Source organism: Colias eurytheme, chromosome 27 (assembly GCF_061535395.1).
Source record: "Colias eurytheme isolate Ceu_HAF_F1 chromosome 27, ilColEury1 Martin Lab GWU primary, whole genome shotgun sequence".
Taxonomy (NCBI): domain Eukaryota; kingdom Metazoa; phylum Arthropoda; class Insecta; order Lepidoptera; family Pieridae; genus Colias; species Colias eurytheme.
The window spans coordinates 1,496,793-1,515,200 of record NC_143006.1 but is presented as its reverse complement, the minus strand read 5'-3'; the positions used below and the strand labels follow the sequence as shown (position 1 = coordinate 1,515,200).

The window sequence follows — 18,408 nt, the reverse complement described above, 5'->3', positions numbered from 1 at the left end:
GTTGATTTTTTCCGAGATTTAAGTACCTAAGGTACGTATTTAAAATTTTCCATAACTTCTTTTACCATCTAACCGAAAACTACGGTACTTAAGTTTATTTATCTTTTCACAACTAGATAAGTGATAATATTGTTTAAAAAAAAGACGGATTGCACTCCGGGAGTGCCGGCAGAAGTGAAAACGCGCGTAATAGAGAGGGGATAGCTGTCTACTCTCCATCCGTCTCGCTTTTTCGATCAGGTCACGTGTCCAGACGCGAGTTTAAGATTTTATACCCATTACAAAAAAAGTGTTCAACGCCGCTAAAGAAGTTTTCACTTTAAAAATTCAGAACCATAAAAATACTAGAACACAATGTGCTCATTTCTGAAAATAAAATTGTTTTTTTTTAAGATGATTTGTGGGTACGAATCCCAGTTCAACATTTTTGTTCTTTTCTTTGCATTTTTATAAAGATTTGGGTAAAATACAGTAAAACAAACTTGTATAGTAAATTAATTTATTTTCTGAAGACATTTGCTGGGATGGAAGCTGCACCAGGCCGGCCAGATCGGTTGCACCTTTATGCCACGGAGTAACATACGCCAACTGTAAAACCATAGTTACCTATTTATTATACAGTAAATTTTGTGTATATATCTATACTTCTATACTAATATTATAAAGCTGAAGAGTTTGTTTGTTTGAACGCGCTAATCTCGGTAACTACTGGTCCGTTTTGAAAAATTCTTTCGGCGTTAGATAGCCCATTTATCGAGGACGGCTATATATCATCTCGATAAGACCAACAGGAGCGGAGCACTGCGGGTAAAACCGTGGAGCACAGCTAGTTTGTTGAAAATAATCAGATGGACTTATAATTGAAGACATCAACGATGAAAAATCTTAAGAAAACTAATAACACAAGTAAAACACTCTTCCCGATAAGTAGATAATATACCTACGATTTTAAAAGAGGTGAATACTAAGTTAAGCTGATGAATTGATGATCTTACCGATGGGTATCCAGTCTGGCATACACATATTTATTGGCACTCGAATTGGCGACCACATCGGACCAGAGCCTCTCTGCAACCGCTGCCGTACGAGGCCAGATATGGTCGTCTAGGTTACCTTCAAAAAAAAATAGAAATAAATAAATATTTCATCACAATTTTCACACACAGCACGATCTTATCCTATACTAAGCTTTCGCTTGTGTTATGGAAACCAGATGACTGATAAACATACATATAATATATAATTTTTAAACAAATACATACATACATATAGACAATTAACATCCGGACACAGAGCAAACATCTATGTTCATCACACAAATATTTGCCTAGGGCGGGAATCGAACCCAACCGGTCATTCTTGATGAATATATCTATTACTCATCTATACACAGACATGCATCTATACTATAAAGCAGAAGAGTTTGTTTGTTTGAACGCGATAATCTCAGGAAGTACTGGTCCGATTTAAAAAATTCTTTCAGTGTTAGATAGCCTTCGAGGACGGCTATATAATGTAGGTAAAACCGCGGAGCACAGCTAGTATTTTATACAAAGTGTATCGTGACACTTCTAAACGATACACTTCACTACTAAACGTTTATTTGCGTGCGTACACGGGCGTGCTTGTCATGCGTGCACGACTAATATTAGAATTAAGAACATTTTATTCATTCATTTTTTCTTACAATGTTCTATTATTTGGGGAAAAACATCTATAATAATATGATTTCAAATTTATATCCAATACTCGTCCTATCATCATCAGCCCATATACGTTCCCACTGCTGAGACACGGGCCTCCTATGAGGGTACAGGGCATAATCCACCACGCTGGCCAAGTGCGGGCAGATGTCACATGTCGTCGAACCTTCCTTTCATCCTTCGACATGTCGGTTTCCTCACGATATTTCCCTTCACCGTTCGGGCAGTGGTTATGTTATATCATGCGCAGATAAATTGAAAAACCAATTTATTTCCTGCGCGTTCGCCTCGTTCGAACCACGGACTTATTGATTTGAAGTCCGAGGTCCTCACCACTGAGCCACCACACTTAGACTGTCAGCAGAATTATCTTATTTGTATCTATATCCAATGCTCTTTTCATTACCATATAACAATCTAATATATTTATTAATTATTAAATCTAATCTTATCAAACAACCTTCATCATTGACCCACTTAATTATTTGCAGACCACAGACTGTCCAAAACTTTTCAAGGTTTTGGTCAGTGTAAAGAAGTCAATTTTATAGCGAATACAATGTTATCCAGATTTTATTTTTAGCACTAAACCTTCCTAATACTTTATCTTACTTTAAACATAAGGCATTACGGATAAGACACATAATGTTATAAGCTCAAACTCTAACATGTATTTATTCAATTAGGAGCACTTTTGAATCGTCATAACATAGAGTTATCATTTACCACCGGTTCTGAAAGCAGTTTCTACAGAGAAGATTTCGCAAGAATCTCAGTAGTTGTAAAGAAATTGATAACACTGATTTGTGAAAATTTTGACGCTTATATGTTTGTTACCCAGAACATTTATAAAGATAAAAACCCGCATAGTAACAATAACAATACATATACATTAAATAAGTCATACAAAAATACATTTTGTAGTAATGAAGACTGACACCCAAACTAGCTAAAAATTTTAAACAAGTTACCACTCGAATAAAGTCAGGAACCAAAACAAACCTCATCATAAACAACAACATAAAATCCACCCCCAAAGATAACATTGTAATAATCTTAAAGAGAATTCAGCGCATGTAATCACAATGATGCTATTTAAGAGGCATTGACCTGATAGCACAGCTGACATCAATAATAACCTACTTGACACAATCTGAATCACAGCAAGTGCAATCGGCGAATAACATGGAAATAAAATTGTTCTGTATACTTCCTCGATCCCTTTCGTGACGCTTGTAACACGTGGTGTGCCCTTAAAACTGGCAAACAACAGGATTATGGCATGGAATCAGTTCGTCTCTATAAGGGTGTACTTAATCGTTAGGTGTGCACAGACGATTATTCCGTAACAATGTATACTAATATTATAAAGCTGAAGAGTTTGTTTGTTTATTTGAACGCGCTAATCTCAGGAACTACTTACTGGTCCGATTCTAAAAAATCTTTCGTTGTTAGATAGCCCATTTATCGAGGAAAGCACGGAGCAATGCGAGTGAAACCGCGGAGCACAGTTAGTATCTAAGTATCTAATCGAAAGGAAGCTTTGTCTCTGTAAAAAGTGCACACCAGAGTACCCTATTAGAAATAACAAATGAATAAACACCTACATTCTAATAGACTACATATACCTAACCTTTGACAGTTGCCTGACCATGACATGTGCCCCCATTATAGTGCTCATTTATTGATTGCGAGAGAAGACCCAGTGAACTTAACACCACCATAATACTTATTTCCTAGTATATTTCTTAATTCTCTTTATTGCAGTACATAAGTATTTATTGGAGAAAGAATTCTGTACCTAGGTCTTTGGTTGTTTGCTTTACGCTGTAAGAAGTGCCTTCAATACCTGCTATCAACTTAATAATATATGTATGGTGGTAACCTTAATATATATAAATCTCGTGTCACAATGTTTGTCCACAATGGACTTCTAAACCACTTAACCGATTATAATAAAATTCGCACACCATGTGCAGTTCGATCCAACTTGAGAGATAGGATAGTTTAAACATGTAGGTACCACGGGCGAAGCCGGGGCGGACCGCTAGTAATATCCTAAAGCCTTTTCATTATCATGATCAATCCAATTTTCTTATCAAGTGCATGGAAACAAACATTCAGGCGACAATAACATTTACTGAAGTTTAGGTTGCCGGAAATCTTACTAATAAAAAGAAATTATCAAAATCGGTTCATAAGCAACGAAGTTATGCGCAAACACACAAAAAATATACGATCGAATTGAGAACCTCCTTTTCCTTTTTTGAAGTCGGTTAAAACACACAGATTTCCTTTATAGTCAGTAGTAGTCAATAGTAATAATCCAACATACATTACAACTATACACATACGGGTAAAACCGCGAAAAATTGTACATGAATTATTTTTTCAATGTTCCCATTTTATTTCTCATATGGCATCAACGTTTTTTGACGACAAGTGTTTTGTTAGATATGTAATAAAAGGTATGCTTGTGTTCTTTTAGATTATTTCATAAAACTCAATCTATCTCTTGCAGAAATATTTTATTTTATATTTTTTTTACTGGCTCCACTTTTCTGTCCATATAAAAAATATTTGTCCACCTAACACCCTTGTGACAAAAACTGATAACCCCTACGAAATGGTATGACTGACTCGCATTTTTATGAAAAATTTAAGTTATTCGGTTCTTATTCAACATGTACATAAAAATCTTTTAATGCACAAGGCCTTAATCGATTTTTTATTATTATTTTAAAAACTGTCCACTTTTTTTATACGTGTGTAACGTCACGTATGTAACGTCTCTAACTGCCATACTATAAGAATTATCAGAATCCTTCTCTTATTTTATTGAGTGGCAACACTATTTGGCATGCTGGCAACATTTAAAAAACAAAAGCAGCCATTTTTTCTTTGAGAGAAATGGTGTTTTGTGTTGATGTGAGATTTGTCGCTCAAAAAAAGGGTATTTAAAGTGTTCGATTGCGAGGTAAGTATATATATTCTGTCTTATTATTATAAATCTTTACGTAGGTTTACTATAAAACTAAAGAATAAGACTACTTCGTGGTTCTTAGCATTCACAATCGAGTAGTAATTTTAATTTAAGGTTATGTCGCCCGCATTTTTTGTCATGATTGTAACGATGTGTAACGAAATGTGTTACGTTACAGTTATGACATGTTGTTAGGCTTAGAACACATAGGTCTATTAAAAAATTGCGCGAAAAAAGGACGATAATATTTTCAAATCTAAACGGCTGAACGGATTTCGATGTGCAAGATATCATTGGATTGGTCTTTATCTATAGTTTTCCATTACCTTAATATTTTTTACCTGATTGTACAAAAAAAAGAATAAAATAAAATAATTAATAAAAAAAATAAAAAACTGACACTGCAAATTCATAACACGCAGTCGGAGGCTATATAAGATGTATAGAATGGGTAGAGGCCAGTAATATTTTGTAGCCGTGTAGCCTCCGACTGCGTGTTATGAATTTGCAGTGTCAGTCGGGTTTTTTTTAAGTTTTTTTATTAATTATTTTTTCAAATGAGAAAATCAAATTACAGATGGCGTTGACGAATGCCGAAAGGCAAAAAAAATATCGAGAGAAGTTACAAGTTCAAAATCCCGAGAAATATAAAGAACTACAAACGAAAAATGCAGAAAGGAATAAAAAGCGGATAAAAATATCAATTTTTTTCAATACAATTTTGATTTATGCATCTTTTTGTTTTAATTCATTATTTTATGATATGAATTGGTTTTACCTACCTAAATCTCCATTTTTTCCTGTCGTGTGAGTGTAAGACACCATGTCGACGTTAACTTTTTAATGCTAGGAAGAAAAGATAACTGATATATGTACTAATAGACCGGGAGATACTGACACAAAATTTCGAGTCATTTGTAACAGAATGGCGGTTCTACAGGGGTCTTAGTACGCAATGACAAAAAGAAAAACGATGGCGTGAACGCTGGTACCGGCGGCTTAGTCGCGTGGGCGTTAGTCGAACTCGTCGGAAAATAGCGAAAGTCAAACGATTTGTAACAGTATGGCACTTATTTTTCCTGTAAGTTTGAGGATCAACAAATATAAATACAAAATTTCAAAGAGCTATGTGTTGGAAATCTTCACTTATATAAATTAATAATAAATTAAGTTTTCAAGTATGACAGCACTTTTTCCCCCTACTAGAAGTATGGCAAATATAATAATGGTCACATTTTATCAAATACTCTCCAAAAATCCAAATGCAATACTGGTACAAAAAGTTTGGCGAAATAAAAATTTTTTGCAGATTTTCGGCGGTATGGCGACCATTTGAAATCGTCCGAAAAGTATGGCATGGCGATTTTCGTAAATGGCTGCACGACGATAGTTACCTGTGCAAAAGTTAGCCTGGTACAAATGGTTGAATGATTGTTTTATTTAAATCAACACATTCGCGTCGGTATGGCGGGCTGTAAGTCACACCGGAAAAGTATGGCATGACACTACCGCCTACTACTTTTTTATGGGCTATCGGCAAATTCTAAAATTTTTGTGTTACAAATCGTTTGACTTTCGCTATTTTTCCGACGAGTTCGACAAACGCCCACGCGACTTAGCCACCGGTACCAGCGTTCACACCATCATTTTTCTTTTTGTCATTGCGTACTAAGACCCCTGTAGAACCGCCATCCTTGTTACAAATGACTCGAAATTTTGTGTCAGTATCTCCCGGTCTATAAGCTTTATAATGGTCATGTAAGTAACATTCAGTCATGTATGTAACGTTTGTTATGATGTCATGAATGTAACGGGACAATTTTTCGCGGTTATACCCATACATTTTATAGAGACATTTTAAGCTATTGCATAGCTTTTATCTCAGACTGAGCGCGGCGACCGAATGTAAAAATTGAAAAAACCCAACACCCCCCACTCCAACCGGCACAGCGATGCGATGCTATGCAATAGCTTTTAGCCCAGTCATATTAGGGGTTTCACCTCGGAATGAAAGATAATAAGCTGGAAATTGGTAAAAACCTTTGTTTTGGTACCCTAAATATTGTCTCAAAAGTCACAAATGCTATCGTGTCCGCGTCTTAAGATATTGAAGGTCAAAGGTCACAAAAAACGATTTTTCGCCAATATCTCGGTTCCTATTGCTTAAATGATATTTTCACCTATTATGAAAGTTGTAGAGTATAAAATTCTCTACAACTTTTGTCTAAACTTTTTTTTTAATACGATCAACCGTTTTTGAGGTAGAGCGCGAAGAGTGCGCAGCGTACAGTCATAATATATGAGCTAATGCAGGGTCAAGCGTGAGTTACGGTTATCAGTACGTTGTATAGAGTCAATTATTGACAAAAAAATTATAATTATTAAGCAATTATTCAATTAAAGTATATTATTAATTCTGGATTATCTATTTTAGTTATATTTTAAAATAAAACGACGTTATATATAATACTACCTTTAAAGCGTGTAAATTTTTAAATACTTATATAACTGGAAATACTTGTCCCTACCCTATGATCATTTCTATTTATAGCCGATTTAAAAAAAAGAAAAAAAACTGTTACTAGAGCATTGGAGAAAATTACCAATTTGGATAAACTGGTGGAAGTATTTCAACAAGAAAACTGCCCCGTACAAACTTTATTTTAAAATGGAGTGCGCATCTTTTTGGCATTATATAATGCTCCAGAATCTGAGGACAACCTTGATTATTTCCGCTACATGCAATTCATCAAATTAACAAAACTTAATAAACCTGTACAATTGTCAACACTTCCACCAACAAGTGTAGCAGCCCGTCAACATATCAATCTCATATTATTAATATTATAAATGCGAAAGTAACTCTGTCTGTCTGTCTGTTACTCAATCACGCCTAAACTACTGAACCAATTTACATGAAATTTGGTATGGAGATATTTTGATACCCGAGAAAGGACATAGGCTACTTTTTATTGCGAAATATGTACCACGGGCGAAGCCGGGGCGGACCGCTAGTGAAAAATAAAGATATATCTAAAATATATTTCCTTACTGTCTTTTTATTTTAAAATATAACTAAAATAGATAATCCAGAATTAATAATATACTATAGTTGAATAATTAAATATAAATAATTAAGAATAAGTACAGAAATAATGGGCATTGCTTAATAATTATAATTTTTTTAATTATAACCGTAACTCACGCTTGACCCTTTTTTTTTTTTTTTATAGTGGGGAAATCTTCTTAGATACCCCCGGCTCCCGGGGATGGAGCCGTGGTTATGTCGGATTTCTACCGACTAAAACCCCACTCTCTTCCATCGCGCTGCTTTGGACGGAACTGCGGGAACGGTTACGACTCTACCGCGTGTCCCGCCCAGCAGATGCCCGTTTCCAGGCCCACCACTAGAACCCCCCTCGCTGGTGACTGCTGGAACGAAGGCTTACGCCACCAACGCGCAGACAATGGATCTTTCCCCGCTCCATCATCCGCGTTCCCCCGAACCCCCGACCCCATCACCGTCCGGCCGGAGGGTGCACGCCGCAAGGTCCTCCGATGTGTGAAATACACGTCGGGGGACCCTCCGGCGCACTTTTATAGAGATTACCTCGCAGCCCCCACCTCACCAGAGGTGGCGGCCCTCGGTCGGGCCCCACGGACCGGATTACGAGTTGGCAGACGGCCGTTTTACAGCGGCCGCCGCCCCACACCTCTCTGCAGGAGTCTCCGCGCGTCATCACAATGACGCGTCGGGATCCCGCCCTCCGCTGCACGGCGTGGCTTGCTAAACTAGCGAGCCCGCCGCGCCGCGACCTCTGGCCGCCATCCACCGCCACATAAAAGCCGGCTCCTCTCTGGTCCACAAACAGGACCTCTGCCGTCGGGTCAGTCGAGGCCTCCCAACCCCGACTGCCGTTCAGCGCCACCTTTGCCTAGTGGACACGGGTTCCGCCAAGCCACGACCTCTGGTCGCCATCCCACGCCGCACACAGCGGCCGCTGGGCCACACCTAGCCCTGGCCGTCGGGCCGGTCGAATCTCCCCGACTCTAAACCAGCCGTTCAGCCCCTCGCTGGTCCAATTTCGCTTCACTCAGAGGGCCAACTCACGCTTGACCCTGCATTAGCTCATAATATATGACTGTACGCTGCGCACTCTTCGCGCTCTACCGCAAAAACGGTTGATCGTATAAAAAAAAAGTTTAGACAAAAGTTGTAGAGAATTTTATACTCTCCAACTTTCATAATAGGTGAAAATATCATTTAGGCAATAGGAACCGAGATATTCGCGAAAAATCGTTTTTTGTGACCTTTGACCTTCAATATCTTAAGACGCGGACACGATAGCATTTGTGACTTTTGAGACAATATTTAGGGTAACAAAACAAAGGTTTTTACCAATTTCCAGCTTATTATCTTTCATTCCGAGGTTGACCCCTTTTTTTACCTAATTTCACTGGGCTATTACCGCAGCAGTCCTCGAGTGCCACACGTATTTTTATTAAATTTTAGCCCATTGACCACCGTAAGCCCCGATCGGGGCGAGACACAATAGAAAATCTATTGTGTCTGTGATACCAGGACTGATGGGTTCATGTTTACTATATTTTTCTGTCTTTGACTAACGAGAATTACACAAAATGCGCACAGCACAGGAACAAAACTGCACGCGCCATTACACAAGTTACAAATTAAAACAGGTTAATAGTTTATTAATGTTTAATAATCATGTAAATGTTCCTATTAGAACCGCCATTTATGTATATTAAGTATATTTCGTTATTAACCAAATTGTATTTAGTGCATGACATGAACGACAGTGACGAGCAATTAATATTAGCCGAGTGATTGAAATTAGCGCTAAACGTATTTTTTCGGTTTTATAATAATACTAGCGGTCCGCCCCGGCTTCGCCCGTGGTACCTACATGTTTAAACTATGCTATCTCTCAAGTTGGATCACCATTGCACATGGTGTGCGAATTTTATTATGATCGGTTAAGTGGTTTAGGAGTCCATTGAGGACAAACATTATGACACGAGATTTATATATATTAAGATAATAAACAATTAATTGCATACGCGAAACAAACAATAAATAAAAATAATTAAAACCTATCGTTTAAATAACTAAAATGAAAACAGCGTGTGTGTCAAGCACACGTGTCAGAAATGAAACGAGGCAACATTCAAAGATACCAAAATCGTTGTCTTTATCCATGAGTAGCTGTTCCGCGCGGTTTCACCCGCATTGCTCAGCTCCTGTTGGTCTTAGCGTGATGATAAGATGTGCCTTCCTCGATAAATGGGCTCTCTAACACCGAAAAATTTTTCAAATCGGACCAGCAGTTCCTGAGATTAGCGAATTCAAACAAACAAACTCTTCAGCTTACTGAAACTCACTGCGGATAAAACCGCGGAGCACAGCTAGCTCGATATATTTTCTATATTTGTTTAGGTTCTATAACCTGAAGTGAATACCGGACGTAAAGTAAAAAACGTTTTGTTACAACAACAAAGTAATTGATTTCTCAAATTATCTGCTCATTATCCACCGTCCACGTTACTTAGTATAATCGGTGAAGAAAAACATTGTAAGGAAGTCTGTTCATTTACATAATATGCTATTTCAGCATTTTGGCTAGAAGTATGGGCTGTTATTAGAATTAAGATGAATGTACCTAATATTATGTATGGTTGAAGAAAATGTTTGCAGATGATGATGATGATTGATGAATAATTAATTGCAATCTGAAACTGTAAATTACTCATGTCGCTAATTGTATAAAGTGAAGTCTCGTGTCCCCAAGTGGGGTAAGGGGCAGATGCATTATTCATACATCTGTTTCACTGATCGATTTTCTTAAAAGACAAGTAGTTGATCAGCCTTCTGTGTCCTGCCAGAACGAGAATTTTTTTTTCTTCGTCTCCACCGGGAATCGAACCCGGACTTCTCGGTGTTACGCTCACGCCGTCAACCAGTGTACCAAGGAGGCGGTCAAAATATCGCTATTGTATGCGATCTAACATTTTTTGTTGACAAGACGACGGCAGCGGACAGCTGAAAATTCAAACAAAATTAAGAGCAAACAAAAGAGCCGTTTTTCCAGTATTGGAGGAGGAAACAGGCGAGTGGCGACTACGGAACGTCGAATTTGCGTAATTTTCCTATAGGTATTTTCGGCCTGAGCTGCAGTTATCCCTGTCGCGCTCTACGGGGGAGGCTTGAGGCATAACGCGACAGCAATACATAATAGGAAAACTTAATTTTGAATTCTCTCACTCGTTTTGTTGGCTCTTAAAGTGTCAGCTTATTTTTAACCACACTATCCGGCTACTAATAAAACTATTTTTCTAATATTTGCCTCTTGCGTTCAAACAAACAAACTCTTCAGCTTTATAATATTAGTATAGATAGAAATAGATTAGGTTTGGAACAAAGTGGCAATTCCTATTCTTATTTGGATCGCATCAATCAATCAATATATTCTGACGTCACTTTCACTATCAACTAACCGGTATCAACCAGATCCGTCCAGAGCACCGCCTCCCCCCCCTCTATCGTGAAAACCTCCAAGTTTCTCCATGATTTCCACGCGTACATGTCTTGCCAAGATCTGGGAACGGGTTATAGATGGCTTTTATACTGATTAAATATATTAAAGTCATTAAAAGAAATAGTTTTGACGTATGGATTTTGGTAGAGAATGACGAAACTACTAGTAAAGGATTTTGATGAAATTGGGCAGTGACGTCACTACATAGTATAAAACAAGTCGCTTTCTCTGTCCCTATGTCCCTATGTATGCTTAAATCTTTAAAACTACGCAACGGATTTTGATGCGGTTTTTTTAATAGATAGAGTGATTCAAGAGGAAGGTTTTAGTTTATACCTAATTTAATTTTTTTTAAAGTTAGTTGTTTATAAAATCACACTCTAAATATCAATACCTATACTATACTTATAAAATAAATATGAATTAATGTGTTTTTTTTTTAATTAAATGCATACAGTATCTAACTTACCTAGGTACTTGAGAAAGTGTGTACTAAGAAAATTATAAAAAAGGGCATTGCATTTTTCATCATTTTTTTGCTTATAAGTGCATAGATTATAGTAATTGAGAAGTAATAATCTGCAATAGACTAACTAAGTAGATTATAAGAAATAAGAATGTACTATGAAAAGTGGGGAAAACACATAATTATTAACAAATTTTCAATTTTCATAATGTATAGGCTTGCAAATAGCCAACTTGCAAATAACAATTAATAAAAATATGGAAATGAGTCTGTAAGTCTGTCTTCCTTGATATACGTTAAATATTGAATACTTTTTACCCAAGGTCAACGCAAGCGAAACCAAGAGGTGCAGCTAGTTATAAATTCTTTATGCAATGTCTACATTAAAATAAATGAATAATCATGCATCCGGTTTTACATAGTTGTTTAATAGTCTTTGATCTTTTTTGTCCAGACACTATGAAAAACTACATCGGAAAGGAATTATTTGCCAATTCTCATGTATCGAATGTTAATTAGCTGTATGACTTTGAAAATATCTAAATTATGTAATAAGTGCAACAATACTGTATATCATGCAAAAACTACTGCACTAATTTTGCAGCTGAAATTTCGTTTGTAAATAGATCAATTCATGATCAAAATAATAGCTTTTCATCCGTATTTCACATAAGAAAATCTATGTGTTGAAACTAGTATACCCATATTAAACATATAACACCATAAAACTAACAGGATAAGATAATCATAATGACCTACATTAATAGGCTATTCAATCTAATAATATGTCACGATATTGAATTTTAAAAACGGATATAATGCATGGCCTGATAGTAATAATAATGAATGCAAAACTACCCACTTGTTCCGTGTTATCCCGATATAAAAAATAATTTGGAAAATCCAAAAGTGCACGCCTCATAATTTTTTTTAATAAATATTTATTAATTATTATTTTTGTTTATTTAATAACAATTAAACCACATCGAATCAGACCCTGAAAAATGAAAGGGTTCTATTCCTGAGCATACTCAAGCGTAAGAGAAAAAAAAAGACTCGATTAGTAAAGTATTTCGGTCGCTATCGTGTTAACAAGAAAAAGGATCCGCACATACAGACACACGGACGTCCAAGACAGAACTTTTTTAAACTGTTTTTTAACTAGTTTAAATAACAAAAATGACATCAAAAATATCATGAACGTTAAAAATAGTGTTTTTTCTTAATATGTGTGTGTATGTATTATCTTACAAGTGCAATGTATGATACATAAAGACATTTTAAGTTTGAAAAATCAGATGTTTTGCGCGAAGTGACAGTAGTACCCACCTCAACGCTTCGCTTATGAGGCGTGCAATATAGCCAATGATACTAAAAATTAACGTGGCTTTCTATTGGTAAAAGAATAATCAAAATCAGTTCAGTAGATCCAGAGATTACCATATCTACAGCTTCACAAACAAAAAACGTTTTCGGTATTAGTAGTACTATTATATTATATTCTGTGGTAATAGTACTAATAGAATGATAAAGAAAAATAACATATTTATTTGCCTTTTCTCTATTTTTAAATATTATTCATTTATAATTTGTGTACATTTAAGTAATCTCAGGCTGGATAATCCCACCTAAAGAGATTTTACACACTTTCATATTTCTTTAAAAAATCTATTTTAATCTAGTAATTTACCTCACTTCAAGTGTAAATTCGCTCTTATAGCACGTACCTAGTTAATTATTACAAGTTTTTCAAAGCACTGGAGTTGTAAACATATGGTCGAGTAACTTTCGCTTATTAGTATTTAGTATCATTTACTTTTATACGATGTGTCTATGTAGCTATGAATGGAAGTAATTTCTGTGAAATAACTTATGACGGAAATAGTATGGTGAAGTAATAGAAAATGTAAGACCACAGGTGAATAAGATTGAAAGTAATGACTAATAGATACAAAAAAATAAGTTTTGAAGTGAAAACTTCTTTAGCGGCGTTGAGCACTTTTTCTGTAATGGGTATAAAATCTTAAACTCGCGTCAGGACACGTGACCTGATCGAAAAAGCGTAAGACGGATGGATATCAAACATGCTCAACGTTAATAATCAAGTTTTCACTTCTGCCGGCACTCCCCCAGTGCAACCCGTCTTTTTTTTATCAATTAGTGTTATGAATATTCTGTCATCCTAGTGACTTATTAACTGGGTACGAAATAAGAGTACTACTTCTTCAGAATTAATATTATCAGCTATTTTCAATTGCCCTCAACTTGCTATCTCCAGGAAAGTGAAAAGTGTTATAAAATTTTACATAAACAAATAAGTCCTACAAAAAACGAAGAGCTACATTTTTTACGTACCTGTATTTAATACACCTTTGCTTGTTCATTTCACACGACAAGTCCCATTTCGTCGAATGTATAACTTTGAATTTGGTCAAATACTCCTGCGGATTCTGATCCCAAAGATACAATTGAACACCCAATCTATCCCAAATTCTTGCTTCGAAGTCCCTCGTCAAATGATTAGAATACCATATTATAGGCAATTTTGGAAGGAACCCTTTATTAGCCATCTTCAAACGAAATAACGCTTTATCTAAAAACCCTTCTCTATCTTCTAGCAAGTTATTACAATGCGTAAAAGAAAACATACTGTCACTTAAATGGAAAATATCATCAACGTTCGTTAGTTCTAATATTTCTGTGTAAATATTCTGTATTATGTCGAATACAGAAGCTTGCATTGGAAGGCGTAAACACGGTATATTATTACAAGTAAAGTTTTCATCTTTAGTTGGACAAGTGGCTTCTGGTAGCCACATCCATGGTCTTCCGACAGGACCTGGTAAAGCCACTTCAATTAGAACTCTAATACCACGAATTCCCGCTCTTTTTACTATCGATTTAACGTCTTTTCTTGTGTAAATCATAGATCTTTCATACGCCCCAAATTCTTTCAACTCTGACACACTTAATAATTCCATTGGAAAGCTTGTTATGTCTGATATTCTCCAATGAAATGTGTTTAGTTTGCACATCGCCATTGCATCTATAGTTCGCATCAAATCTATAACTGGTATATAATTTCTTGCTGTATCAATCATGAGTCCTCTATATTTATAGCTAGGTGCATCTTTAATAACCGCATGTGAAAGTGTTATTAGACTTCCAGTACTCTGATCTAGTAGTATTATTTGACTCAATGTTTCGAGGCCGTGTCGTACACCACAGAAAGATACACCGCTTATTTTGATCAATACTTGATTATCTATTGTTTCAATTTTAAGCGTATACGCTTCTTCTGTGTTCAATCTAAGCCTTGGATCAGGATCGCTTTCCACATCAATTTGTATTATCATCTTCTTCACGGGTTCTCTAGTTTTGTTCCTAGATTTCGTATCTATCTTTTCCAGTCTTGCTACATCTTTTAGGAATATTTTAAACGCTTCAGCTAGATATTGGTGTACTGCATCTGATGGTACTGATTGGAATTTATATTCTAGTTTATTCGTTGCCAAGGTAACGATGGTTTTGCTGAAGTAAGTGTAACCGATCGGATGAGGCCATAATTGTGGACCAGAGCATAGCAGTTTGCAACGACTCATTGAGGTGTACATGCTTTCATTGGTGTTTGGACGAAACACTTTGTCACAGAAACCGTCTGTACATTTCCATAGCCAGTCTGGTAGGTAGTAACTGTAAATATAAGGTTGCTGTTATATCTGCACAGAATTTAATAAAAGGGAATACAATTATGAAATAGATTTAGAAGCAGAGACAAGTAAAAATATATTAAGTAGGGACAGAAAATTTAATTTTAAAACAAGTCGATATTTATGAAAATTTAATTATTTATTCTAACATACACTTTTACAATTTTTGTAATTATTTCCTTATAGACTACAGGCCCGTGTTGAAAAAATTATGGGTCATTTGACCCACCACCTGACCTATCTAGAATGATATAAGAGCATAAAATAATAAGATTCAGCACTATGACGTCACTCGTAAGCTGTCCACCTGAGTGCAGATGAGAATTCGAAAGTTCAGGTAGAGATTTTCTCCCCTTGTCTCCATGATTTTTGTACGGCGTTGCGGAATAATGGCTTAAAAGCAGTATAGAAATAGTATGACACAGATGCCGTACAAAAATGGTGGTCCACAAAGTCGGAATTTATTTTTATTTTTCGACAGTTGCCGGGGTAAATTTGGTCATTTGATTTTGTACGGCATCTGTGTCATACTTTTTCTATTCTACTTTTAATCAATTATTCCGCAACGCCGTACAAAAATCATGGAGACAAGGGGAGAAAATCTCTACCTGAACCTTCGAATTCTCATCTGCACTCAGGTGGACAGCTTACAAGTGACGTCATAGTGCTGAATTTTATTATTTTATGCTCTTATATCGTTCTAGATAGGTCACCTGGTGGGTCAAATGACCCATAATTTTTTCAACACGGGCCTGTAGTCTATTATATACATATTTAGATTGAATCTCGCTAAACTGTCAATATCTCCTTTAAAATTATTAAGCTGAAAATATAAAAAACAAAATACATAATACGACTTATAACTGAATTCTTCATAACTGTTAGAACCAAGAGAATCTTATTATATCTCTAAGCCCGCTTAAACATATTGCCCATTTAGAAACCTAACCGGATTTTTACACCTAAGGAATTTTATAATCGCCTCTATGTACTTGATCATGGCCGTCATATTGGATTCTATAATCTTATAGCTTTGCCTGTGTATGATAAGTTACATATTCACATAATTCATCCAAAATATGCCACTCACTCCTGTGATTAAATCTATAGATGTCTTATTCATTTTACTACATATTTTTGGGAACTATTTAGATTCGTATATTTATTTTTACAATCATTTACTTATTTAGTGAATGCAATTTTGCTGAGATTAGCAATACATATTATGAAGCTGGCAAAGTATCGACGGTTGGTATCCATGCAGTCTATACCTACTGTATCTAAAAATGATACCCTAAACTTACTTACGTTACGTAACATTATTTTAAATGTCCTGCTGGAAATTTCTCTATCAAACATTTATTTATTCAATTAGACTTCATCTAGAAGCACTTTCAAATTGTCAAAACAGTTTTAACATTTACCACCGATTCGGCAAGCAGTACAGCAGCACAATGCTAGTTGACAGCTGATGTGGAATAGCTATCGAAAACAAATCTAAATGTTCAAATTTTATCGTACCTTTGAATTTTTTAATGTATTTTTATGTCACTATAAAACTGTTCCCTTTGATACAGCGGTATAGTCGTAACTTATATGCCTTGCTATCTAAAACTATACATTATTATTCCACTAGTGGTCCGCCCTGGCCCCCGGCTTCGCCCGTGGTACCTACATGTTTAAACTATCCTATCTCTCAAGTTGGATCGAACTGCACATGGTGTGCGAATATTATTATAATCGGTTAAGTGGTTTAGGAGTCCATTGAGGACAAACATTGTGACACGAGATTTATATATATTAAGATTATTCCATTTACCTAGTCTCCTCATGCAAGCGTACCACTTTTTCCTTTTTAGGCTTACTCTTCCACAGTGGTATTGTACACAACACAACAACAAGAGCAATTAGCACCAACACACTTGATATTATCGTGTATAGCTTCCATTTGTCGAATTCTTTCCTGTGATAAAATAGGAGTTATGAAGGCAAATCGGTTACCAAGGAAAATTTTCAAAAGTTAATAGCATTTTGTTTAAAAAATTGTAACGTTAGAATGCCAATCAATGTCAATCTATTCACCTATGTTTGAACAAACAACTAATTCATTATTATATATTTTTGTACCTAATTGATGAACAATTTAATAATAGACCACCTAACCAACACAACTTCGTCTGTTCCCTAAAAGAATATTCTCACTTTTGCAAAATTTAACACATTACATTATTTTATAAACCACCCATCATCATTCAACTTAATCTAGTACTTTATGAGATACCGTTAACAGACACTCAAACTCATTTCATTAATAACCTATAGCCTCCTATAGCTTTTATAGACTGCCCAATACCATAAAATTCAACCTAGTGTTTGACGACCTAACATCATGTGGCCCACCTGCCCCTTAATTTGCTGTGACATAAAAAAATAATAATTTCTGAAGTTATTGCAAACACTCAAACTGAACTCAACATTACTACAGTAGACCCGCGTTACTCCGGCCCCTGGCCTATCCGTCGCCCCCTGTAATCCGACATATCTATAATGTGTGTAACATGAAAATTGTCAAAAAATAGGTACTGAATACCTATTTTTTGACAATTTTCGCGTCGATTATGCATTATTGAACAGTGTACAACATGTACAAAAAAACGTGCCACCACTACTGTGCTCTTACTGGAAGATATTGTTTTAATTCCCATACACAACATGCACTTGCGTAAAAACATCCGGACTACAGAGGGATCTATAGGCATAATCGAACAAATTCGATACTCCAACACTGCCCTGCAAAACGATTGTCGGAATACCGCGGGTCTACTGTATAACTGAACTCAACTCAACGTGTTCCTCCTCAGGTGGACACTTGTCCACAGAACTTCCAGGATCCACGCAGTCTGAGGTCGACGTGCTGCATCTTACACAGTTGCAGTCCACTTTGCAATTTGGTCCTTGAAAACGTTTGTGATAATATATTTTATTTAGT

The 18,408-nt window shown here is 36.0% G+C and overlaps 1 protein-coding gene across 1 annotated transcript in view; it reads right to left on the bottom strand.

Annotated features, from left to right (window-relative positions):
• Positions 1 to 482: 482 nt before the first annotated feature.
• Positions 483 to 18,408, bottom strand: part of LOC149896758 (putative beta-hexosaminidase fdl) — a 28,134-nt gene continuing 10,208 nt past the window's right edge. Inside the window, exons 4-9 of the mRNA XM_090117212.1 lie at positions 18,262 to 18,373; positions 17,239 to 17,382; positions 14,065 to 15,402; positions 11,203 to 11,303; positions 996 to 1,113; positions 483 to 588 (exon numbers count right to left, since the gene is read on the bottom strand). Of these exons, the coding sequence (XP_089973338.1) occupies positions 495 to 588; positions 996 to 1,113; positions 11,203 to 11,303; positions 14,065 to 15,402; positions 17,239 to 17,382; positions 18,262 to 18,373 (1,907 nt within the window). The 3' untranslated portion in view covers positions 483 to 494. The remainder of the gene's footprint in view (positions 589 to 995; positions 1,114 to 11,202; positions 11,304 to 14,064; positions 15,403 to 17,238; positions 17,383 to 18,261; positions 18,374 to 18,408) is intronic.